Source organism: Anabrus simplex, chromosome 1, assembly GCF_040414725.1.
Source record: "Anabrus simplex isolate iqAnaSimp1 chromosome 1, ASM4041472v1, whole genome shotgun sequence".
NCBI lineage: Eukaryota > Metazoa > Arthropoda > Insecta > Orthoptera > Tettigoniidae > Anabrus > Anabrus simplex.
Window position 1 is genome coordinate 1,068,639,791 of NC_090265.1, and position 27,414 is coordinate 1,068,667,204.

Genomic DNA, 27,414 nt, shown 5'->3' on the forward strand with positions numbered 1-27,414 from the left:
GAAAAAAAAAACAACAACAAGATTGTTTGGGTAACATACTATCCAAAAAAATTATTCTGTATAGTTTTAGTGCACAAATAAAACACAACTTACCAGCACATCTGCATCCAAGACATAAAGCCTTCTCAATGAATCATCAATAAGGACTTCCTTGAAAGTTTTTGGGTTTTGTAGCGGAGGCTTATAAAGCATCCTCTGGCGTAATTCAGTCCCAATTGCCCAGTTCTTGTCTACACCAGGCCTTACAACGCATATGTCTTTATATTCATTGAATATCTCATGATACTGGACATCTCGATCAGCTAGAACACACAGAATTACACATTCAACACAGGAGAGAAAAATGTTTCCTAGAAATGTTTCATTTAAGGTCATTTTATACTATTTAAATGAGCAACCCAACTGTAGAACTGTTAGTAGCAGCATCAGCAGCAGAGTACACTAGTAGTTGTTATTACACAGTGAACACAAAAAAGGTTTAAAGAACTTAACGTGAAGGAAACAAGAATCATACAGCAGGACAAGATTTCAGATCCCACAAGGAACAAGATGAGGAAAAAACTGCAGCACCATAAATGCAAAAACTGAGACATCCCACATTCAGAAATCTGACTCTGAATCTTTCACTATATTTTTGTTTTGTTAAAATGGAAGCCATTTTCTTTTCAGTTTTGACTCAATTATATATTATTCTGCAGTTTTCAGTCTACTGAAACTGTTGACAGACTGAAAACCTTCAAAGATATATATGTGTGGACTTTGGAGAAAGATAACTTCAAATAACCTTGATGTCACATCAAACAACTTATGCTGTTATACTGTACAGAGTAGTAAAGAAGGTACAGGATTGTGAGCGACTGCAAAAGGACCTCAAAAATGTTGTGACGTGGACAGCAGACAATGGTAGGATGGTGAATGGGATGAAAAGTCAGGTTGTAAGTTTCACCAAGAAGAAAAGCTCTCTGTTTTAATTACTGTGTTCATGGGGTGAAAGTACTTCATGGGAATCACTGCAAGTAGTTAGGTGATAGTATACAGAAAGATCTTCATTGGGTGAATCACATTAATGAGTTTGTAAGTAAACGTCACAGATCTCTTCATATGGTTATGAGGCTATTTAGGGGTTGTAGTATACAGAAAGATCTTCATTGGGTGAATCACATTAATGAGTTTGTAAGTAAACGTCACAGATCTCTTCATATGGTTATGAGGCTATTTAGGGGTTGTAGTATACAGAAAGATCTTCATTGGGTGAATCACATTAATGAGTTTGTAAGTAAACGTCACAGATCTCTTCATATGGTTATGAGGCTATTTAGGGGTTGTAGTAAGGATGTAAAGTCTCTGGTATGACCCCAATTGGAGTGTGGTTCCAATGCATTGGACCCACACCATGATTACTTGATATGAGAACTGGAAAGCAGCAAGATTAGTCCCGGGTGATTTTTGACAAAAGATTAGTGCTACGAAACTGTTGCAAAGTTTGGGTTGGGAAGACTTAGGATTAAGAAGACAAGCTGCTTGACTAAGCGAGTTGCTTTGAGCTATCAGTGGGGAAATGGCATGGAATGACATTAGTACATAGACGAATGAACCTGAGTGGAGTTTTTAAAAGTAGGAAAGATGAAGATAAAGTTGGAATTCAAGAGGACAAATTGGGATAAATATTCATTTATAGGAAGACGAATTAGGGATTGGAATAATTTATAAAGGGAAATGTTTTATAAATTTCCAAGTTGTTTGAAGTCATTAAGAAAAGACTAGGTAAACAAGTTATAAGGAATTTGCCACTTGGGTGACAGCCCAAAGTTCAGCTCAATGATTAACTGATCGATCGACCCTTCAACTACACAACAAACGATGACATGGAATACAATGGCAACAATCACAAAGTAGATGGGAGAAGTTAGAATCAATACTGTACTCAGAAACTGAGCTCTACATAGAATATATGAGCTCAAACAGGCCACACACAAAAGAAGAAGCGTGGGTCCAGAGACAAGTATTTCTATTTTCATTTTCAACAACATATATGGATGTTCATTTACTTATACAGGGTGTCCTTGAAAAAGGTTCCAGTATTTACAGAGGAGGCAGCACGTAACAAATGAAGGAAAAAAGGTCCCATAAACACTGACTGAAAAACCCATATCTTTCGAGTTATGGTCCGCTACCACTACCATCAGTGATCACCATGTCTTTGTTCTATTCTTCACAACATGCGCTCAATATTTGCCATGCATTGCAATGGAGCCTTCCACCCTAAAGTACTGCAGTGTCACAACAAAACATGCAAAATTTCAGCACTAATAATAATGGTGTGTGGCCTCTGGAGAGGCCTGGTGCAGGTCTTTTGATTTGATGCCATATAGGCAACCTGCACGTCTGTGAGGATGGGGCCTTACCTAGGATGATTTCTAATGCTGAAGACAACACACACACACCCAGCCTCCGAGCCAATGGAATTAACTAATTAAGGTTAAAATCCCTGATCCTGCCGGGAATCGAACCCGGTACCCTCTGGACCTAAGGCCAGAATGCTAACTATTTAGCCATGGAGATGGACATTTCAGCACTACCATACACCCAACGAAACTAACCTATCTGACTGCAAGGGCAATACGGTCTGTAGTACGCAGTGGAATATTGTATTCTATTCTTGCCTGATACAGTACAAATGCACACACATGATGTATTGCATCAATTGTCTATGTATAGTAGTTTCTTGTTTGTTTCGTGACAAAAAACTCGGAGCGCAGATATGCCTTGCCTACAAAATAAGACCATAACACAACGTGCTAGTCGGTTTACGGCCAATATTTAGGTAGGAATGTATTTCCATCTTTTATTGCATACAACCCTCAGTGAATTATTGGAACACTGTGATCATTGATAGTAGTGGTAGCAAAACATTAGTCCGAAGATATTGGGTTTGCGACCGATGTTTATAGAACCTTTTCTCCTTTGTTGTGTTCTGCTTCCTCTGTAAATATTGAAACCTTTTTTAAGGACACCCTGTATAGAAGACTATATTGAAGGAATACTGACAGAAATAATAAGATAAAATACTTTGTCCAAAGACAAATAAATCTACAAAAAAGTTAATGTTAATACTCGTAGTTATTCCTGGTGACGTCGCGAACAACCGAGCTCATGGGGAGGACGAAAATGATGTTGGTGAAATTAAGCTTGATTAACTTTTATTATTATTAATGAATACATCACAAATGGGAAATATCCTGGTGACAATGGTCACTTACAGTTGTGTAAAGTAAAGTTTACATAATTACTCAACAAGAACAAACAAACAAACAAACAACCAACCAACAAGAGTACAACAAACAATTCCATGTAAAGAAAATATTACAAGCAATACTACTAGTTTAACATTCTAAATCCCACATCATCATATAAAAATTCACACACAACTTAAGTATTTCCAGTGCTTAACACTACGGCTTACAATACTATAGGTTGAGCTTACTACTAGCTTAACATTATAAGCGATAATAAAGAGAAGATAAACCATAATTACCCTACAACAACAAGGAAGTGGAAAGGATGGTAAATAAACTCCATTGTCATAAAGCAGCAGGAATAGATAAATTACACCTGAAATGGTGAAGTACAGTGGGCAAGCAGGGAAGAAATGGTTTCATAGAGTATAAGATTAGCATGGAGTGTTGGTGCCGGCCCCGTAGTGTAGGAGTAGCGTACTTGCTTCTTACCCGGACGCCCCGAGTTCGATTCCCAGCCAGGTCAGGGATTTTTACCTGGACCTGAGGGCTGGTTTGAGGTCCACTCAGCCTACGTGATTACAATTACGGAGATGACGGTGAGATAATGGCCCCAGTCTAGAAAGCCACAAATAATGGCTGAGAGGATTTGTCATGCTAACCACATGACACCTCGTAATTTGCAGGCCTTCGGGCTGAGCAGCAGTCACTTGGTAGCCCAAGGCCCTTCAGGGCTGTTGCGTCACGGGGTTTGGTTTGGTATGGAGTGTTGGTAAAGTAACTTCAGATTGGACAAAAGCAAAAAATGCAACTATCTATAAGAAAGGGAACAGGAAGGATTGCAACAACTGTTGTGGTATCTCACTGATCAGTACATCAGGCAAAGTATTCAATGGTAACTTGGAAGGAAGGACGCATTCAGTTGTTGAGAGGAAGTTGGATGAAAACCAGTGTGGTTTCAGACCACAGAGAGGCTGTCAGGATCAGATTTTCAGTATGTGCCAGGTAATTGAAAAATGCTACGAGAGGAATAGAAAGTTACATTCATGTTTTGTAGATCTGCATGTGACAGAGTACCAGTTTTGCCATACTGGTGTACAGTGGGATGAAGGGCATTTATGTTGACAATTGGGCTGCGGTGAGAATTGATGGCAGAATCAGTTCTTTGTTCAAGGTCCTTACAGGGGTTACACAAGGGTGCAATCTTTAACCTTTGTTGTTTATAATTTGCATGGATCATCTGCTGAAAGGTATAAAATGGCAGGGAGGGATTCAGTATGGTGGAAATGTAGTAAGCAGTCTGGCTTATGCTGATGACTTGGTTTTAAGGGCAGACTGTGCCGAAAGCCTGCAGTCTAATATCTTGGAACTTGAAAATAAGTGCAATGAGTACGGTATGGAAATTAGCCTTTTGAGGACTAAATTGATGTCAGTAGGTAAGAAATCCAAGAGTACTGAATGTCAGATTGGGGACACAATGCTGGAACAGGTAGATAATTTCGAGTATTTAGGATGTGTGTTCTCCCAGGATGGTAGTTTAATAAGTTAGATTGAATCAAGGTGCAGTAAAGCTAATGCAGTTAGCTCACAGTTGCGATCAACAGTATTCTGTAAGAAGGAAGTCAGCTCCCAGGTGAAACTATCTTTACATCGGTCTGTTTTCAGACCAACTTTGCTTTACAGGAGTGAAAGCTGGGTGAACTCAGTATATCCTATTCATAAGTTAGAAGTAACAGACATGAAAGTAGCGAGAATGAGTGCTGGTACAAACAGGTGGGAACAATGGTAGGACAGTACTCGGAATGAGGAGATAAAGGCTACTTAGGAATGAACTCGATGGATGAAGTTGTATGCATAAGCTGGCTTTGGTCGTGGGGTCAATGAGGCGAATGGAGGAGGGTAGGTTACCTAGGAGAATAATGGACTCTGTTAGGGAGGGTAAAAGAAGTAGAGGGAGACAGAGATGATGATGGTTAGACTCAGTTTCTAACTATTTAAGAGGTGTAGAACTAAATGAGGCCACAGCACAAGTTCCACATAGAGGATTGTGGCAACGTTTAGTAAATTCACAAAGGCATGCGGACTGAATGCTGAAAGGCATAACGGTCTATAATGATGATGATGATGATGATGATGTGATGTATGTAGTTAAAACGACAATAGAACTATAATACCTGGTGACATGTTGTCAGCATTGAAATCACCACAGATTACATCAAAATCAACAATATCACAGTTTTGAATGCAGCGCTCCTTAAACATATGAAGGAATGCGTTAACTTCCGTCAGTTGTGAGGGAATGACAGCATCATATTCCTGGAATGCTTGTGTATGAACATTACTGACAAATCCCACATGACGAAATGGTCCATTATAATATAAGAGTACCTAGAACATGAACAGGGAATGCATTATTAGAAGTAGATTTCAATATTTTTGCAAGATGTGATCAATACAATTAAGAAAACAAAAATCATTACGATTTAAAAAATTATAGCAATTCCATACTACAATATTCATATATGGGCAACTTATGAGAGAGAGACAGACAGAAAATATTGCTTGCAAAGTAAAAAAAGAACATAATTGTTAAAACATTGTAACACATGCTTCTGCTGAATTTAAACTAAATGCTAAATTTGCAGGCTGAATTATCTGCTACATTTAAAAATAGAAAATAACAAAACCTTCAGAATCAAATTAATATATTCATGTATATTAAGGAACCTTCTACATATACTGCCATTGCCTTTAAGATGATTGCCCACTTGCTATTTACAAGAGGTGGATGTTGCATTTAGGACTGCTTAGCTGGTGCTAGGTTCACCTGACAGGATATGGGAAAGTCGAGATGTTGTACAAGGAGTGTACCAGCCACCTGTGACTTGGAGAGGGGCACTCATTATGGTTTACGTACAAGAGTCCAGCAGGGCAATGCACTGTCCAAACTACTACTTATCACAGTTATATGAGGCAAAGGGTAAGTTACACTAGCTCGCTGCAAGAGCACACTGTGTGTTATGAGTGTGCCCAATGCAGAGCAAGCTACATTTACTGCTGATACATCCAATAGAAAGGTTGGTGTGGTATCCTGTTATGTTCTGTGTGCAGAGTGGGCTAGGCTGAATGGCATATCAACTGGATATTCACTTCAAATTGGAGGTGCGTGCAGTGATCAGATTTCTATGGGCTAAACAGCTCAAATGCACGGACATTCATTGTGAAATCACTGCTCTATATGGTGAGCATGCAATTTCTTGCCCAGATATTGTGAAGTAGTGTAAGCAATTTGACACGAGACGCACGGATCTCAGGGACGTATATTGCGAAGACAGACCCGCAATGTCCAGTACTGTTGCAAATGTTGACCATATGGATCGGATCATTAGTGAGAATCGGCGCATAATGCTGCAGGAAATTGCCAGCATGCTGAACATTTTGTATGGCAGTGTGTTCTTCATTGTTCACCAGCACCTTGGATTTTGTAAATTGTGTCAAAGATGGGTCCCACGTTCTCTCACCGATGTTCACAAGCGATGTTTCCAATCGTCACTGGCATTTTTGCAATCGTATTCTGTGGAGGGCAACGAGTTCCTACGGTGAATCCTCACAGGGAGTGAAACATGGGTTCACCACTTCACCCCGAACCAAAGAGAACATCGATGGAATGGGTGCACACCACATCACCACCACGAAAGAAGGCCAAGTTCAAACCTTCAGCAGGAAAGTTACTGGCGACAGTGTTCTTTGACATGGAGGGTGTGGTGCACGTGAAACTTATGCCGAAAGACACGACAATCAACTCTGCTTCGAATTGTCAAATGTTGAACCGGTTGTGTAAAGCAATTAAAGAAAAGCGGTGGGGGGAAATTGAGCACCAGTGTGATTTTGTTGCACGATAACGCAACACCTCACATGGCCCACCAAATGTCCGAACTGCTGCAGAGATTAAATTGGGAGATATGGTAACATCCTCCATACTGTCCAGACTTAGCGCCATGTGATTATCATGTGTTCGGTAAGCTGGAAAAGGATCTCGGTGGACGACGATTCCGAAACGACGAGGAGGCAAAAGCAGCTGTCTCCAGGTGGTCACATGGCGCTGGAGGTGATTTCTACGCATCCAGAATCGAAAAGTTGGTTGACTGTTCCGAGAAATGTTTACAGTCTCTTGGGGACTATGTGGAAAAGTGAACTTACATTGGAAAATGGCAACTACTAAAATTATCTATAGGCCTGTTGTCATAACCATGTGTAGCCTATGTGTAGGTGGTTTCATAAATGGCCATAACTTGGAAGTGTAACTTACTTTTTGATGTGTCCTCGTAGATGATATTGTAACTGGTTATCAGTGTCCTTAAAACTAAAATTACTACACACAGAGATAGCGTGTTCTACTATGGACTAAATCTACAGAACTACTATTTGCAGTTCACAAGTTCACTCGTGTTCCAGTTTTCCATTTAACACAATTTTTACTCAAGATCATAATACACATTCCAATACCAGCATGTTGAACTCTTGTTCCTCACATAGCTTTCCACAGCGCAGTGTCGTTCCAGAACAGTTCACAATAACAAACCTTGTTGAACTATGCATAACCATCTGATGGACTTACTCCTGATGAATAACTTCTCATTCACTCGTGACCATCTTGTACTGCTTAGTTTCACTCATGATTGAGTAGCATTATTGGGCCAATTCTTTTCATACTTTTCATAAATGATATGCCTGATTCGATAAAATTGGAAGTGCACCTCTTTGCCGATGATTGCGTCATATACCAAGAGATAAAGACACGGGAGGATGAACTATTGCTTCAGCAGGATTTAGTGTAGATACGATTGAAAAATGGGCACATGAAAATTGAATAAAACAAATCAGAGGTAAGGCTTTTCAGGCATTTGCTCTATTAACCAGTGTTTTGTCTTAGGTCTGACACTAGACTCATCAGAGTGGGATGTGTCAGACCTTACCCACTGACGCTGGGGTGTATGCAGGTGAACTTATCAGAAGCCCATTATAAGAGGCACAGTCTGATAACTGCATACGAGAGATAAATCTCCACAATGGAATTATTGCCCGCCTAGCAATTTCGAATGGAAAATTCTAAGTTCCAGTGGAGGGAATTAGATATTTTTCACCAATAGAGCATGTCAAAAACAGATCAGATGTAAGGCTTTTCAGGCGTTTACTCGAAGTTCACCTGCATACACCCCAGCGTCAGTGGGTAAGATCTGACACATCCCACTCTGATGAGTCTAGTGTCAGACCTAAGACAAAATGCTGGTTAATAGAGCAAACACCTGAAAAGCCTTACATCTGATCTGTTTTTGATATGCTCTATTGGTGAAAAATATCTAATTCCCTCCATGGGAACTTAGAATTTTCCATTGAAAATTGAATGAAAATCCACAGCGGAAAATACAAGAAATTGTGTTTCAGTAAAAAGAAAATGACAGGAAAGAAGGATTACAAAATTGGAGGGGAAAGTGTTGTTAAAGTTGATAGTTGTAAGTACTTAGGTGTTACTATTAGAAAAGACTTAAACTGGTCAGAGCAAGTGGAAAATGTAGTTAAGAAATCCTGGAGATCGTTATATTTTATCATGCGGAATCTCAAGAAAGCTAATTCTTGTGCCAAAGTAAAGCTTATAAATGCTTGGTAAGACCAATTCTCGAATATGGATCTGCGTGCTGCGATACGTACGGAGTGGTTTAATAATTTCCTGAGAAAAAGTTCAAAGAAGAGTGATGAGTTTTGTAACTGGGAATAGGAGGAATACCATTAATTGGGAAAGTCTTGAATCTAGAAGAACTAGAGCTCGCTTGTGTGGTCTTTATAAGAGTTATAGGAAAGGGTTGACTGGAGTAGGATTATGAATAAGTTGGAACCTCCCTCATACTTATCGAGAAATTATCATAAGCATAAAATTAGGGCCAGAAACCAACATACGGACGTGGGAAAGTTTTCCTTCGTAAACAGGACCTTAAGGGATGGGAATCAATAACCTGCAGCAGTCTTTGATAGATTTCCTTAGGGTATGAAGTCATTTAAGAAGACCGTTAGTGTTGTGTAAAGTAAAAGTAAAAGTTGTAAATTACGGACACTGAATTTGTGATTTTATGCTTGGTTATTTTGTGAAACTAGTAGTTTTTCTTGTGGTATTCTCTTTCCGGTGAATTGCTTGCTGTACTCATGTTGTTTTTGTTGTTGTTGTTGGGTAATTACTAATGTTTTTAACTTTACTTTGTTATCACTTGTAATGTTAAGCTAGTAGTAAGCTCAACCTATAGTACTGTAAGCTGTAGTGTTAAGCACTGTGAAATACTTTTGTGTGTGAATTTGTATATGATGATGATGGATTTAAAATTTTAAACTAGTAGTATTTATTGTAATATTTTCTTTCTAGGGGTTTGTTTGTTGTACTCTAGTTGTCTTGTTGTTCTTCTTCTTGTAGAGTAATAGTATTTTTAACTTTACTTTATTATCATTGTAATGTTAAGCTAGTAGTAAGCTCAACCTATAGTACTGTGACGAGTTGGCGGGGTAGTAAGGTAAATTAAGCTAGACTGGTAGCTTCTATACTAAAATTTATTTACTAATGCTAATAAATCACTTACACTTCGGTACACAGTCAGGATTCCTGACTACACGCTTCTTTAGATATCTTTCTTCACGCACTATTTGTTTACCCTCAATGCAACGACACTTTCTGCTGGTTTTTTTTTCCTCCTCTCTGCTTTTCCGATCACAGAGTCTAAGAGTAAACGGGCGGATCAGATGATGACGTCGCCAGACTTCTCAAATTCCAACATGGCGGACATGGTAACCATTACACTGCACTCTCCTTAACCCATTTGCGTCACATTTAAATACCATAGGAGTTCACTAAGAAATCACATTTAAATACTGCTCTACGGCCGTCGTCATCACACTATTATTTAGAAAATCATACAAAACCAACCAGTAAATATTCCTTTCTGAAAATTTGAATGTATGATAATGAAGTAATAAACTTACCAATGCCGCTATTTTAGTACGTCTGTGGGTGTGGTACACCTCAAAACATTCTTCTAAGTGAAGAGCTATGCCACACTTTTTGCACTGCCAGCAACTTTCGCTTCTTTTACCCCGGCTGTAGCACACAACACACCTTCTTGTGACTTTTGATTTCTTCTCTGTAGGGGGAATACACATGGGTCCACTTTCCCTGATCCTGAAGGTCAACACCACCCATCCCCTTCTGGTATTCAAGGCCACACTTGGGCTTTATCACTTCTTCCCTCGGGGCTTGTCCTCTCTTTCGTCCGAGTTTGCCTGTCCCTGTCATGTCAGCTGATTTGTGTTTAGTGGTGAGAAAGCAAACATTCTTGTTATCTTTCCACTTCACACAACATACTGTTGGCAGCCCACATCTCATACTCTCCACGTTTTAGTTTCGTCTTACTGATATAGCGAGCATGCATGTCTTTTCAGTTCTGTCTAACAGTTCCAATTGCGTTCATCTGCTTGTCGTGTAGCCTTTTGAATAAATCTGGGGAAGAATACCAGTTATCTAAAAACAATGTATGTCCTCGGCCTAACAAGGGTTCACACATATGGAGAACAACGTTTGTATTTGCTAGCAGACTTGGATCCATTACATCATAATCTACATAAATTTTGAAAGACAGACAGTAGCCAGAACTTGATTCACAAATTTTGTAAATTTTTATTCCAAACCTAAAACGTTTAGACCTATTACACTGGACATATGAAAGGCGGCCTCTGAATCAGACTTTCATCTAGAGCAATGTCTTGTGAAGGTAAATATAATTCTGAAAATTTGGAGCAGAAATGTTGTATATTAGGCCTAATCTTTCTTAGATTGTCACTACTATCGACTTGTTCATAATCAACAAAATGTAAAAATCATGAAATTATAATAAATCTTCCCCTACTCATGGTTTCACAAAAAATAGGAGTGTTTATACACCTGTTTTTTACTCCAGTATAACTGTATTCTTGACTTTCGCACTTGTGACATTAGTATAACTAACGCAAAATTTCGTTGGGTGTAGTCTCAAACCATTTGTCATCGTCTTTCAACTTTTTTTTGGCAGGATTGCTCAACTGTTTTGCTGCATATGAATTTGTCTCAACAGATATTTTGTCAAACAAAGGGCCCAATTATTCACAAAAAACTGAGAGTTCAGATAGTGGCTGCATATCAAACTTTTTCAATAAGTTTTCACTAACCCCACTGTATTCACTAAACTTATGTACAACAGGTTTATTGTCACTTTTTGTCCAGTTCCAGTCAGTCAAGTTAGTCTGTGCCAAGGTACGAGCTTGTTTCGAAAGACTCGGCACAGCGTCGTTATTTGCATCACTTTCCGTGTCATCAGAACTATAATACGCATCGCTAGTACTCGAACTAAGGACTTCAGGGTCTATTTCGTTGTCACAAACATCACTGCCTTCAATATCACTCTCTAAAACACTATCTATTAGCTTCTGTATTCCTTCTTCATCAACACCAGCAAATCTGCTTGACGCCATGATGGCAACTGACAAGAGCGAATTTATATGGAAAAAGATTCTCTTATATCATGTTCCGGAAGTGTGTGAGAACCTGGTGAAAAGGAAAAAATAATACCAATATAATGGTCCGTTATTGGACATTATAAATTTTCCAGTGAACTCATTCTTGGTTGCCTGCATTTCGCCCTCGTGTGCTAAGTTAGGCTCGTCAGTTGGGACTTAGCACACCACCCAAGAGGCAAGGCTAGTGCATACCATGGAGGCCACCACATAGGCTATTTGAAGCCACCAGCAGTGCCAATGCACTATGAGATCTATGTCTCATTTCCAAAAATAGATGCCTGCCTGGCCATCAAAGGGCGAAACGCAGGCAACCAAGAATGAGTTAGCTGGAAAATTTATAATGTCCAATAACGGACCATTATATTGGTATTATAAATTTACTCATTCAGGACAAGTATTTTAGGTTTTCTATGGGAATCAACATCTACATCAGAGAAGGAAAAAACCGAAGCCACATGTGTAAACTTCAGTTCAGAATGCATATAAGCGGTGTCTGTGGGTTAGTGACTGAACTACATGGATAGATGTACAGCTGTGCATCGCCGCGAGCAGAGCTCGTCATTTGATTCATATGCCACGAATAACTATGACGAGCTAGGGTCGTTAAATGATGCGATTGGATTAAGGCTGCTCCACGATAAGGTGCCAGGCGATCCAGTTGAACAACCATCATCTTCCCTCTGGGAGGCTGCCGGATCCGGTAGACAACGTTTATCCTGGTGACGATTGTATACGGGACTTCTCATTGTGGCTGCAGTTTCGGTGACTTCCCTTTTGTCCGCAACGGATGGTACAGCCACACACTGTCACCTTCCTGGAAACCCGCAGAGTTTGCCAGCATGTTGTAGCGCGCTTTTATCTGGTCACCGGCTACCCTTAGATGATGTCGGGCATAATCGTGGATGTCGTTGAGCCGATCCACCAGTCCCCATACATAGTCCGTCACTGGCTGCTGCTGGTCTGGTGCCAACCCAAACATTAGATCGCATGGCAGGCAGAGCTCCCTTCCGAAGACCATGTTGGCGGGTGTCATGCCCGTTGTCTCATGGGTGGACGCTCGATAGGCCATTAAGAAGAATGGGACTCTCTTGTCCCAGTCCCTCTGGTGCACTGAAACCACCTTCCTGAGATGCTCCTCGATGGTTTTCACAAAACACTCCACCATACCATCTGACTGAGGGTGCAGAGGTGTCATACGGGTCTTCCACACTCTTAAGCACTGCAGAACCTCTTGCATCAGCCTGGACTCAAAGTTTATGCCTTGGTTGCTAAGATGCTCCCTCAGGACACCAAATCAGCAGAAGAAGTTCTTAACCAAAACGTCGGCCACTGTCGTTGCCTCTTGGTTCGGGATGGCGTAGATCTCTGGCCACTTTGTGAAGTAGTCCATGGCCAGGAGTAGGTAACGGTTCCCGGCGTCAGATTCGGGAAATGGTCCCGCAACATCGATGGTGATCCTTTTGAAAGGTGCTCCAACGTTGTACTGCATCATCTGGCCACTACTCCTGGTACGTGGGCCCCGGCTCGCCACTCAGGTGTCACACAGCTGGTACATTCTCTCAACATTGTTCCTCAGGTGTACCCAGTAGTAACGCTGTCGGGCACGATCTAGGGTCTTATTCACTCCCAAGTGGCTGGTAGTAGTGCCCGCATGCAACTCAGTCAACACTTCTTTTCTCATACTTCTGGGAATTATCAGCTGGGCAATGTGCTTCCTTCCGTCGGTCGGTTCCAACACGCGGGTAAGTACCCCGTCACTAACCACTGAGAGACGACCATTGGGCCCAGTACGCCTTATAGGTTGAACTGCATTTGGCTATGTCTTTCCATTCCGGTCTGGGCCGATGACCTTCGATGTTAGGCCCCTTAAAACAACAAGCATCATCAAGCATCATCATCACCATTCCGGTCTCTGTCTTGACTCTACTTCCCGTAAGATCAGCCCGATGCTATCATCCTTCAGCTGCCCCCTCCTGAGGCCATCCCGATCCCATCCTTCAGCGGTGGTGGCCCTCATGGCCCAGACGTCCACGATGCCTGCCTGTCTCTCCACTTTCTGGCAGTGTACACAGTTCTCAAGGCACGGTCTTCTGGACAGAGCGTCGGCGTTGCAGTACTTCCTTCCTTGTTGGTGCTCGGTGGTGAAATCATACTCCTGAAGGCGTTGTACACAGCGAGCTGTCTGTCCTAGTTTCTGAAGCTTAGGAGCCAGGTCAATGCGGAGTGGTCATTGCGCAGATGGAAAGGCTGCCCATACAGATACTTGTGGAAGTGCTCCAAGGTCTTCACAATGGCCAGCAATTCCCGACGCGTCACACAGTAATTTCTCTCAGCTTTTGACGTCTTGCTGAAATAGGCAATGACCTTCTCCTGGCCGTCTTGTACTTGGGACAGCACCGCACCAATTCCTACATCGCTGGGGTCGGTGTCTACGATGAACTTCTCCCCAGGTTTGGGGTATCCTAGGATGGGTGCCATACACAGGGACTCCTTCAGCATCCAGAAGGCATCCTCCGCATTTGACTATTGGAAAGGGCTGTTCTCTTTGGTGAGCCGTGTAAGGGGCTTTGAGATGTTTGCATAGCTAGCCATAAATTTGCGGTAGTACATGCAAAGGCCAAGGAAACTCTTCAGTTCTCGCTTGTCCTTTGGTGCCGGCCAGTCCCTGATAGCTCTTAACTTCTCCGGATCAGTGGCTACTCCCTTTGATGACATGATGTGGCCCAGGTTGCGCACCTCCTTCTGGAGCAAGTGGCATTTTCCGGGATTTAACTTTAGATGAGCCCCACGTAGTTTCTTGAACACTCTCCGCAGGTTCTCAACATGCTCTCTGAATGTGCGTCCCACAATAATTATATCATCCAGATACATGAGGCAGGTGTCATGTGTCAGAGCCCTCAATATTGACTCCATCAGTCGCACGAAGGTTGCCAGCGTATTGCAGAGGCCGTAGGACATCACGGTGAACTGGTAGAGCCCTTGGCCGGTTGATAACGCCGTCTTCTCTTTGTCTTCCAGATGGAGCGCCACTTGCCAGTACCCAGACTTCAGATCCAAAGTTGAAAACCACTGGGTGCCAGATAACATGTCCAGGGTGTCATCTATCCGAGGTAATGGGAAACAGTCCTTCTTCGTGACATCGTTCAACTTGCAGTAATCCACTCAGAAGCGGAGCTCACCATTCTTTTTCTTCACCAAGACCACTGGCGACGACCATGGGCTGTTCGATGCCTCGATGACTCCCCGCTGCTTCATGTTACCCAGCATCTGGTTGATTTCTGCCCTTTTTGCCAGGGGTACCCTACAAGATGGCTGTCGGATTGGAGCGGCATCGCCGGTGTTAATGCGATGGTACACTCTATCCGTCTTTCCGTACTTGCCTCTGGTAGCAGTGAAGATGTCCCTAAACTCATGGATTAGTTCCTTAAGCTCACTGAGCTGTCTCGCCTCCAAGTGTTTCCGGACGTCATTTATAATCATCCGGAGGTTATCCGATCCTTTGCCTGCTGCCAGGGCCTGTACGTCTTCGCCATCCACTGGCACGACACACGTAACTGGTTCACAAGTCCCAAGCTCGGTCCCGTTGGATATCCTCTGCTCCCACGACGTTGAATTCAACATGCGTACTAGCACGCAGCTTCGTGCTGGAACGAGTGTCCTGGCCGGTCGGCGGTCCGAGATCCACGAGCACGCTGTCCCCTTGTATGGGTTCCTCTAACTGTGCCATAACCATCATCTCGTTGTTGGCTGTTATAACTTCGTCGCTGGCTAGCTTTAATCGCGCTACTCGAGTTTACGTCCCTGAGCGTCGGAGCATTATCTCTTGTTTGCCGAGCCACAACGTATGTTGTCCCACGTCGACAGTCGCCTCGTATGCCCGTAGCTCACCTAGGCCCAGGATGACCTCATCCGTGACGGCAGCAACGAAGGCCCAGACTCGTAGGTGTCATTGTCCCACCGTCAGTTGAAGTAGCGCCTCGTTCACGACAGGGATGGTGTCTCCTGAGGCCGTTTGCAGCACGTAGGGGCGGTTGGGTTCCCTTTCTTGCTGTCCTTCAGCGATTTCAGGTCTGGCGATGGTTAATGCCACCCCCGTGTCTATCATGACCTGGCACGGCCAGTCTCTGAGCCACCCGTCGATGATCAAGCTATCGTCGCTCTGCTCGGTGACCACTCTTAGCGTGAAACGAGGGGACGGTAATAACGGTGCCAACGAGCCCCTCTCCTTGTCGGTCCTTACTCATTTCCCTGATCATTGGCTGTCTCCAAATGGCAGTTCCTCAGCAGGTGGCCACACTTGCCGTGGTTCCAACAGGTGATCTCGTTTGTGTCTTGGCGTCTCAGCAGTGGCGTGCGTCGTTCTCCTGTAACAGGGCGGGTTTCCGACGCGTCCTCACTTCTCACGGCTCTTATTCTTGGTGACGGTGCCACTGTTCCCTTCACCGCCTCCACCCTCAGAGCTAACATCAGGGTCTCTCTGAGGTTATGCTTCCCGCTGAGCATCAGCTTTTGACAGATCTCAGTGTCGCGGAGCACATCAATGAATGTATAGGCTGCCTCCCACTGAATGTGGTTCTGGGACAGCCCATCCAGAGCCTTGTGGGCTAGTTGATCCACATCCTGCGCAAATTCCTGCAGCGTCTCATTAACGCGCTGGGTTCTCTTCCTCAGCTGGACTTGATACGTGGCTGCCAGCTGGTGGTCACCATATCGGCTGTTGATCGCTCTAACAATCTCGTCGTAGGTGGCACCCGGCTGGAGGCTGTGTAACACTTCCGCTGCTGTTCCCTGCAGTCTGGCAATTAGGAGCACGGTCCTTTCTTCCAATGTCCAACCGTTGTGCCCGCACATGGTTTCGAATTGGGTCCGGAAGGTCCTCCACGATGTGGTCCCGTTGAAGCGCGGAGGTTTTACCTTTTTGGCGCTGGAGCCGCTATCGCGGCTGGTGGTCCTAGCACAAGTCTCCATGGCTGTCATTCTTGTACGAAGGGTGCTTACTTCCTCTTTCAGGTCTCAAACCCCTGAGTCCACAACCTGCGGTATTTCTTTGATCTGTTTTTCAACTAGTTCCTGTACGTCCTGCATAATGTTACTCTTTAATTTTCTTTCTACAGAGCACACTTCCTGTTCTAATTTACTTTGTCCACCCTTAAGTTCATTCTATTCCAGTTTCAGTTCACTCTTGATTTTGTCCTGTTTGGATGAAAGTTCCGTAAACTTATTCAGGAGAGCCTGAAACTGTTCGCTATCTATTTTACTATTCGCTGGAGATTGCTAGTTACGAAATTACCGCTACCAGTCGATCCCGATTCTGACACCAGTAATGACGAGTTGGCAGGGTAGTAAGATAAATTAACACCTGACTGGTAGCTTCTATACTAAGATTTATTAACTAATGCTAATAAATCACTTACACCTCGGTATACAGTCAGGATTCCAGACTACACGCTTCTTTAGATCTCTTTCTTCACGCAATATTTGTTTACCCTCAACGCTACAACAATTTCTGCTGTTCTTTTTTTTTCTTCTCTCTATTTTTCTGATCACAGAGTCTAAGAGTAAACAAGTGGACCAGATGGTGATGTCGCTAGACTCTCTCAAATTCCAACATGGCGGACATGGTAACCATTACAGTATTGTAAGCCGTTGTGTTAAGTACTGGAAATATTTTATTATCACTTGAAGTGTTAAGCTAGTAATAAAATCAACCTATAGTATTGTAAGCCGTAGTGTTAAGTACTGGAAATAATTAAGTTGTGTGTGAATTTTTATACGATGATGCTGGATTTACAATGTTAAACCTGTAGTATTGCTTGTAATATTTTTTCCCCATGGAATTGCTTGTTGTACTCTTGTTGTTTGTTTGTTTATTGTAATTATGTTAACTCTACTTTATTATTACATTACTGTAAGTGACCATTGCCACTGGAATATTTCCCATTTGCGACGTATTTGTTGAAATGGAGTATGGCTTTTAGTGCCGGGAGTGTCCGAGGACAAGTTTGGTTGGTCAGATGCAGATCTTTTGATTTGACTCCCGTAGGCAACCTGCGCGTCGTGATGAGGATGAAATGATGAAGACGACACATACATCCAGCCCCCGTGCCAGCAAAATTAACCAATTATGTTTAAAATTCCCGACCCTGCCAGGAATCAAACTCAGGACTCCTGTCACCAAAGGTCAGCATGCTAACCATTTAGCCATGGAGCCGGACGTGTATTTGTTAGTAATAATAAAAAAAATTTTGCTAGTTGCTTTATGTCGCACCGACACAGATAGGTCTTATGGCGATGATGGGACAGGAAAGGCCCAGGAATGGGAAGGAAGTGGCCGTGGCCTTAATTAAGGTACAGCCCCAGCATTTGCCTTGTGTGAAAATAGGAAACAATGGAAAACCATCTTCAGGGCTGCCGACAGTGGGGTTCGAACCCACTATGGATGCGAGCTCACAGCTGCACGCTCCTAACCGCACGGCCAACTCGCCCGGTAATATAATAACAAACACTCACGACAACCTCACTGGAGACTAACTCCAGACTGACTGGCATGTACTAGGTGCGTTCTTTATAAAGGCCCATAGACAATTTTAGTAGTTCTCATTTTCCAGATCATTCTGGGCACCTGGCCCATTGTCATCGGTTGTAACTCGATCCGAGTATATATAACTTCTTCCTGCATACATTGACCAGTTCAACTCAGTTTATGGATGTGTTTGCAATGAATGAACAAACCAATCCTGGCATAAAACATACACCCACACAAATCACACTGAATGGATGCAGGAGGGCAGGGTTGTAATTGACAGAGTTTTCTTGCTTGTTGCTTGGCCTATTGATGTCTGCAGCATTCTCTTTCAAACAAGTTGACAGTGATGGATGTAGTGTTCCACCATAGTGAATGGTCCACAACACATTCTTCCCATGTCTGTATATTTATACCAGTTGTCTTCATGATGTGTTTCAGCTGGTCCCTAAAATGCTTAAGAGGGGCTCCATGATGTCTACTGCTGGAGCAAAGTTCACCATAAAGAATTTGGCGTGGAAGCCTGGTATTACCCATGCAGTGAACATGGCCTAACCATCTCAGTTGATGAGCGATGATTGTTGCCTCGATGCTATTTAGCTGCGCTCTGTCAAGAACTGCCGTGTTGGTCACATAGTCCTCCCACTTAATATTCAAAATGTATCTCAATTTCTGTTTATGGAAGCGCTCAAGTTTTTGATATCACGGCACTAGAGTATCCAAGTTTCTTCATGGTAACTCAGTATCGGATTCGTTCCCAATCACTCATGGATTGAAACAAGGCTATGTGCTTGCTCCTACACTCTTTACACTGTATATGGCTGCCATGCTACATGAATCATCTGCGAACAACTTAGGCATGGAGATTAAATTTCATTTTGATGGAGGCCTTTTCAATCTGGCAAGACTTTGCTCACAAAGACGTACTCTGTTTACCCGGGTGACAGAAGTGCAGTGTGGCAGAAATCAATAAAACAATCAATTTCCTAGATCTAACCATTATCAGAAAACTCTCTGGTCTATCTTAAAAAAATATACAGGAAACATACACAAACTGCTAACACGATCCACAACAATTCCATACATCCCCTAACACACAAACGTGCAGCATGGTCTATCAAACTTTTGCCATACCCATGACAAAGAAAGATCTTAATAATGAACTTAACACCATAAGGGCAATTGCCAAGTTCAATGGGTAAAACAGGCCGTTTATAGAACAAATAATCAACTAATATAGGTACCAGCCTAAAACTAATCTTATAATAATAATAATGTTATTTGTTTTACGTCCCACTAACTACTCTTTTACGGTTTACGGACACGCCACTAATCTTATAAAAGAAAAGGCAAAAGCTATTTCAACCACCTTCACTTATAATAACAACGTCCACAAAATCACCAACCTTTTCCGGAAACACAATGTACAAATTTTATTAAAAAAACGAACAATAAAACCTTTGAAATTTTACACAACTCTGCATCAATCAATACCCCCAACATTTACTCCAAATCTGGAATATACAGACGAAAATGTAATGAATGCAGCAGTTCGTACGTGGGTCAAACAGGATATAACTTTATGATTAGATATTCAGAACATGTCAACGTGATGAGGCACAAGTTCTCCGCCATGGGTCAATATATGCATAACATTAATCATAAATTTACCGACATCAAACAAGATATAGAAGTTCTTCAAACGGCAAATAAGGGACTCATCATGAATATTATTGAAAGTTGTCACATTAACTGTGATCAGTACTTTAACCCCAATTATAATTTAAACAAAATCTATGAGAAACCCAACATCCTTTTTGATCTTTTAATCAATTGGCTTAAAAACACCAAACTATCAAAAAATGATTCAATTTACCAAGTAATCCGCAATACACACTCCTGTCCCACCCTTCTGCCCCACCTTAGTTCCATTCCTGCGCAGGTGCCCTGCCTCCTTCCTTCCCTTCGCCTCCTTTACCGCTGCCTACCTTAGCTATCACACACATTCGTCCGGCTCCGTCTGTGTAACATACACGTTCTACATGCTGCTCAAGGTGAGTCAATCGTCATTTAATAATAATTCTAATGATTCTACTAACTTCCATACATTACTTCCAATGTCTAACTTGGCTAATTTCTTCTTCAGGTTTAAATTGAAGTGGGAATTTCATCTCTAGTCAAATCACAATCTTACATGACAAATTAAACTTCCTTGGAACCACCTAAACCAAGTGAATAAGTGTCACCTAAATAGACAGCATAAAACAGCACACATTCACTTAACCCAGATGTACACAGGCTGGACTATATAACAAAAAAAGAATTGCCGGAATTTTAAGAATTTTATATCACACCATTCAATTGTAACATAATTTTAACTTATCTCATGTACCATTACAGTAATGTATTTTATAATGTGTTAAAATATGTTTTAGGCATATGTATATAATTGTTTAATTTGCACTTAAGGCTGATGATGGCACATTGATGCCGAAACTAGTACCATTTAACTGTATCACAATAAAATGTTATTGTATTGAATAGGTGGACCTTGAAATAATTTTAATTTATTGGAGTGCTCAGCAGGTTGTAGAATTAGTCTTTGGCTTCTATATCAGCATCCAAGGTGGGAGCATATGCGGAGATGAGTGTCATAGTTTTGGCTCCAGAGAGTGGGATTTGGAAAGTCATAATTCTTTCGCTGACAGCGGTTGGAGTTAGCTGATAATCATTCACCAATGTGGTCTTCAGAGAGAATCCAACACCATGAATGCAGTGTTCTCCCTCATCTTTTCCCTTCCAGAAGGTTGTGTAGCCTCGCTGGACAGTCTGGTTTCACTTAAGGCAGCAAAATCAATGTTCATTCATCCAAGCTCATGGGTGACAAGTGCTGTTCTTCTCTCAGGTCTGTTATTGTCTTTCAAATCAAGTAGGGTCCCATTAACAAAGTTTTGGTAATCTTCGTTTTTCGACCGCATAAGGAGTGACCCGCTGGGTGCGGCCTCCCAGCTGGCTTAGAGTGTGACTGCTGATGTTTAGCCCACATTTTCTAGGGCCTTCCCCATTCAGGGTGGGCAGGGGTGATCCTAAATAGGCCTGCCCAAACACAGATGCAGGACCAAATTTCTGAGTAGTCACGGGGTCTCAGAAAGATGACCATCACACATCTGCTGCCAACGTGCAGGTCTGAACTAGAGGCTTCCAGTTTCACCTGAAAACCTGCCTCTACCATCCCTATCCCATTGTCGTTGGACTTGAGTTGAAGGGCGTGACAGCAGGAAAAAGTGCCACAAGCGGGATTTTGTTTAAGGTGGATCGCAGCTTGCAAGGAAGTGACCCACACACTATGATCTCGGGACTATACCCTGTGGCACAAATGAAATGCTTAATGCATGTTCTAGCACCACGACTGCAATGGACTGTTGCAGATTCGAAATACCATTGAATACCACGACCAATGAGAACCGCAAAAAGGAGGCTCCTCCATCCGTTTTGCCGTTGGGCCAAAGACACAGATGATGGGTGCTAGTGTCATTTCCTACACAGAGTGGACCATCACCCCACCTAAAGGGGCTCATCCGCCCAAAGCTGTTGGCCCCTATGGGGGGTCGAGTTATTTACCACCGCTTGAAGATGATGGGTGCTAGTGTCATTTCCTAAACTGAGCGGACCATCACCCCACCCAAAGGGGCTCATCCGCCCAAAGCTGTTGGCCCTTATGGGGGGTCGAGTTATTTACCACTGCTTGACACTTGGCGTTAGCAGTTTTTACAGCTGGTTGCCAAGCCAGCTAATCCTCCTCCTTTCCCTTTCTGAACTTGAGACCGGACAATGATGGAGTTTGGCCCATTGTAAATTAGCTCCTTCCAGCTTCTTCTAGGAGCTTCTTTATGGGCCTCAACAACTCGCTGGTACTATTGTTTTGCTCTTGTTGTGCCCCCTCCACAATGTTACTGCTGCGTCACGATTATCATATCTCACTGGCATTATTCCCGACTGTCCTGCACTCGGCCCCCATTGCCACAATATAGTACACAGCATTTAGGAAACATCGCATGAGCTCAACACTGTTGCCTTTGCTGATGATGTGATGATTTGGGGAAAAGATGAGGTGTAGTCAAAACCTGACACCAAACCAAACCCCATGGTGCAACAGCCCTGAAGGACCATGGCCTACCATGCAACCGCTGCTCAGCCCGAAGGCTTACAGATTACGAGGTGTCATGTGATCAGCATGACAGATACTCTCGGCCGTTATTCTTAGCTGTCTAGACCGGGGCCGCTATCTCACCATCAGACAGCTCCTCAATTAAAATCACGTAGGCTGAGTGGACCTCCAACCAGCCCTCAGATGCAGGTAAAAATCTCTGACCTGGCCGAGAATTGAACCCAGGGCCTCCGGGTAAGAGGCAGGCATGCTACCCCTACACCGCAGAGCCGGCATCAAGACTTGATACAGGGATGTAAAAGTTTCAGCAGTTGAACTTTAAGATCTGCGAGACTAAGACAGAGGTGATGACGATGAACTGATATGACTAACCAACAAGCATCAACCTATCAGACCACCAGTTGGAGAGTGCGGACAGTTTCACCTAACTTGGCAGTACGGTCTCCAGAGAATCCACATAAAAGATCACCAACAGTATGAAACAGAAGTCATTTTGCTATCAAGGAGGTTCCTCCATCCGTTTTGCCGTTGGGCCAAAGACACAGATGATGGGTGCTAGTGTCATTTCCTACACTGAGTGGACCATCACCTCACCCAAAGGTGCTCATCCGCCCAAAGCGAATGCTGGGACTGTTCCTCATTTGAGCCCATGGTCGCTTCCGTCCTAGTCCTGTCCTATCCCATAATCACCATAAGATCAGTCTGTGTCAGTGCGACATAAATAGTATTTAAAAATGAAGAGTCCTGGATTAAACTCTGTCTACGTCTTGCCTGATGGAAGGACTGATTCCTCATCTCTCATTTCGGCAGCATCTGAAGCGTATATGACACTCATTCATCAATATATTTTATAATGTCAGGTCACAGTGTCAGTTTAACTACTGATCCTTGGACATCTAGGAATACACAGAGCTACCTAGCAATCACAGCAATTTTTATAAATGAAGGTTTTGAAGTACTAGTTCTCAGAATATATGTGTCATTGCAAACATTTTCTAGGAATGTGAGTGACGTGCTGGTGAAAGGGAGAGTGGGAGGGAAGAAAGCGAGATGAAGATATAGTATTGCTATTTATAAGTACTTGCTACGGTGTGGGTAGGGGCTGCAGGAGACAGCAGGTATAGTGAATGTTCCTCCCAAAAGTTGACCTGCAAATTGTATTAAGTTACTTTTATATCCTAACTAGCTGATGTACCCGTGCTTCGCTACGGAATTCTACACTGTATACAGAATTCTAGGTTAGGTAGTGTACACGTTGTGAGCAAGATTGTATTAAATTGCAAAGCTCTTAACGTTACCCTAGAAATGCGACGGTGATGTCATCAAGCATCTTTTCTCATATGAAGGCTGAGTTTGGTAATTTTCACTGTAATGGTAGGTGGGCTTGCATACCATCAGTCACAATAAGGTTGGGAAGCTTTCATTTTAATGGTAGACACTCACTCTCCACCTGCCTTTTTACATCCTCAGAAAGACTCTCTTATTGGTTTTCCCAACTGAAATGAGCAAACATTACAGTGACGTCAGTAGGAATGGCATAATTAAAAGCAATGCTTTCATGTGAAATACTCGATCAAATCACAACCCACACATTTTCTCACTTTTAACAAATAGGTCTAAGCTCCCGATATTACAGTCCAAAGTTTCAGAGCTGGGATGACCAGGCCACAGACAGCCGTGATCCGTGAACACTCTTTGTCTTCTTTTCGGCGAGGAGAAGGTCGAATAGTGGAGACTCCTAGGGCAAAAATCATGCCCTTTTACTAATCTATTTCCTAGGAGTACATGATGAGTCGGTAAATATCAATTCACTACACTGGCGGAGAAAAATCTATCTGACTTGGAGGCAAATTTCTCTTCCAAGCCAGAAGAAAAACCCCTTCTTCAATGCTAATTTGGAATAAAATGAATGTAGAATTTAATAAAAGTGAGGAGGAAGAAGCTTAAGAAATTGCTCTTTTCAGTGTTGAATTTTGAGTCATTTAGTGAACTGTGGTGCTATAATTTGGAATAGGCCTAAATTGTTATTCTAGACCAGGCCATAGGCCTACTAGTACTACCACCACCACCACCACCACCACTACTACTACTATTACTACTACTAAGTGAGCCTCTGCCTTAAGTATGCACACTGCTCATTCAAAACAGCACGTCAGAGTGGGGATCGAACAGCTGGAATGCTATGATGAACCGGTGTGTTACGTACCAGCTGTATCAGAAAATGTATGAACTAGAGTAATGGCATGCTAAAGAAGAAAGTTTTCTAACTCCCCGGCTATTTTCCACCAGTAATCAGTCAGGCTATTATACTCGGTACGCAGCAGTAATCCCATCTATCGGAGTTGAGAGGCAGCGTAAGAGATAAAGAACACCGCCACTATCAATGGTCAATGTAATGTTATTGTTCGATATTGTAGGCCTTCACGTTTAGTTTTCTTCCGACTCTGAAATACCACACCTATCATAGTCGGTACGGTAAAACTGAATAAAATATACATGGTCGGAAATTGTATTCTCTGTAACATTTGTTATGTAGTACTTTTCGATAGGACCAATGACATAGGTTTAAAAATTAAATTTTAGGCGCCTTCCCCTAAACTACAATTTAATCCAGTTTGAATAAAATTGTTTATAGCATAGACTGTAGTTTCTTATTCACCATCTCTATATACCAATTTTCATTAAATTCTGTTAACCCATTTTCTCGTGGCTCGGGGTTGGTAGCCTATGGACTTAGCAACAAAAATACAAATTCATGAATATCTGTGTTATAGCCAGTACGGTAAAAATGTATAAGACATAAATGGTCAGAAATTTAATTCTATATGACTTTCGTTATGTAGTATTTATCGATAAGAGCACTAATAATATAAATATTTGAGAATTAAACTTTAGGCCTTCCCCCAAAGTACCATTTCACTCAGCATGAATAAAATTATTTATAGCCTCATTCTCCGACTTTGCATACAAATTTTCAATGAGATAGGACCACTAATAATGTGAATATTTAAGAATAAAATTTTTGGCCCTCCCCTAAACTACCATTCCACTCAGCGTGAATAAAATTATTTATAGCCTAGATTGTAGCGACTTATTCCTCGACTTTGCATACCAATTTTCATTAAGATATCACCACTAAAAACATAAATATTTGAGAATTAAATTTTAGGCCTTCCCCTAAACTACAATTTCAATCAGCATGAATAAAATTATTTATAGCCTAGATTGTAGCGACCTATTCCCCGACTTCGCATACTGATTTTATTAAATTCTCTTCAGCCATTTTCTAGTGATGCGTGTACAGACAGACAGACAGACAGACAGACAGACAGACAGACAGACAGACAGACAGACAGACATGTAAAAATTGCATCCTTGTTACTCTGGACATGACCGATACAGAGATACCATTCTTTTCAAATTCTGAGCAATGTACAGACAAAACTCTTATTTTATATATATAGATACTCTAACCTAATACTACACTGTAATGCTAGTTACTCTACGTCGCACCGACACAGATTGATCTTATGGCGATGATGGGACCGGAAAGGGCTAGGAGTAGGAAGGATGTGGCCATGGCCTTAATTAAGGTACAGCCCCATTTGCCTGGTGTGAAAATGGGAAACCATGGAAAACCATTTTCAGAGCTACCGACAGTGGGGTTCGAACCCACTATCTCCCGAATACTGGATACTGGCCGCACTTAAGCGACTGCAGCTATCGAGCTCGGTACATTGTAATGAATACATAGGAACATGATACTGGAAAGTAACCATTTGTCCCATCTCTAATAAATAAGAAGGTGAGGCAGGAAGATGAGATTAGAATATCTCTACTATACAGAGTCTGGACAGACTATGGTAGTTCGGACATTTGATGAGGATGGAGACCACAAGAACAGTCCGAGTGTACCCGGAAAGAGAGGAAGAAGGAAAACGCCTGGTTGGAAGACTTAGAACCTGTTGCATGGATATGGTCAAGACTGACACTGCAGTTAGGCTAAGGACAACGGGTATGTCATGAAGATGTTATTATTGATGGTTCTGAAATATATTTTAACATCATGTTTTTAAAAAATGTGAACGTTGAACGTAAAGTAACTTATTTTCTACCTTCACGTTAAATGATGATATTTATAAGGTCACTAACGCAACAGTCTTACACAACTCATCTTCTATTAATAAAATTGATTGCTTTTCAAAATACGGTGTATATAGGGTAAAATGCAACAGCTGCAATTTTGCTTATGTTGGACAAACAGGAAGGAGCTTTAGAATAACATACTTGGAACATGTTAATGCCCTGAAATACAATAAATTTTCAGCAGTTGGGCAACACATGAATGATTACAATCATAAATTTACTGATATTAAGCATGATATGGAAATTCTTAAAATTATGAATAAAGGACCCCTGCTTAACATAGCAGAGAACTGCTTTATACATCTAGACCAATATTTTAAATCAAATTACAATCTTAATGACATTTCCGAAAAACTGAATATTCTTTTTGACCTGCTTTCACCTTTTCAGAATCTCAAAATCAAATAATCAAGGTCCGATTCTTCATTCTATTTACAGTACTTTGCTTAGACAAGCTTCCATATTCCCTCATCCCTCAGAACCGCCTTAATACCCCCTCTGCTTACTTTCCTTTCTCTTCTCTTTCTCCCTGCACCTCCTACACAAGACTTCCTTTGAACCTCATCTACTCCACCCCCATTCTCACTTCTTTTCTAGCTCCTCTCAGATTACAACACGAAGCAATTTCACATATAACATATTCCATTTAAGTATTTCCATCCCCATAACTTATCTCCTTCTTTCTTAGCTGTCATTTATTCAATATCAACTGTACGGTCTGCATTGTACTGCAAATTTCTAACCACCTTAAT

General features: G+C 42.1%; 1 protein-coding gene across 3 annotated transcripts in view; it reads right to left on the minus strand.

Moving 5' to 3' along the window:
* The window catches only part of LOC136857979 (sphingomyelin phosphodiesterase 5), a 186,261-nt gene that overhangs the window by 39,221 nt on the left and 119,626 nt on the right, over positions 1–27,414 (minus strand). For all 3 annotated transcript variants that reach the window (XM_067137134.2, XM_067137133.2, XM_067137135.2), the window contains exons 3-4: positions 5,411–5,624; positions 94–302 (exon numbers count right to left, since the gene is read on the minus strand). In XM_067137134.2, coding sequence (XP_066993235.2) covers positions 94–302; positions 5,411–5,624 — 423 coding nt within the window. The remainder of the gene's footprint in view (positions 1–93; positions 303–5,410; positions 5,625–27,414) is intronic.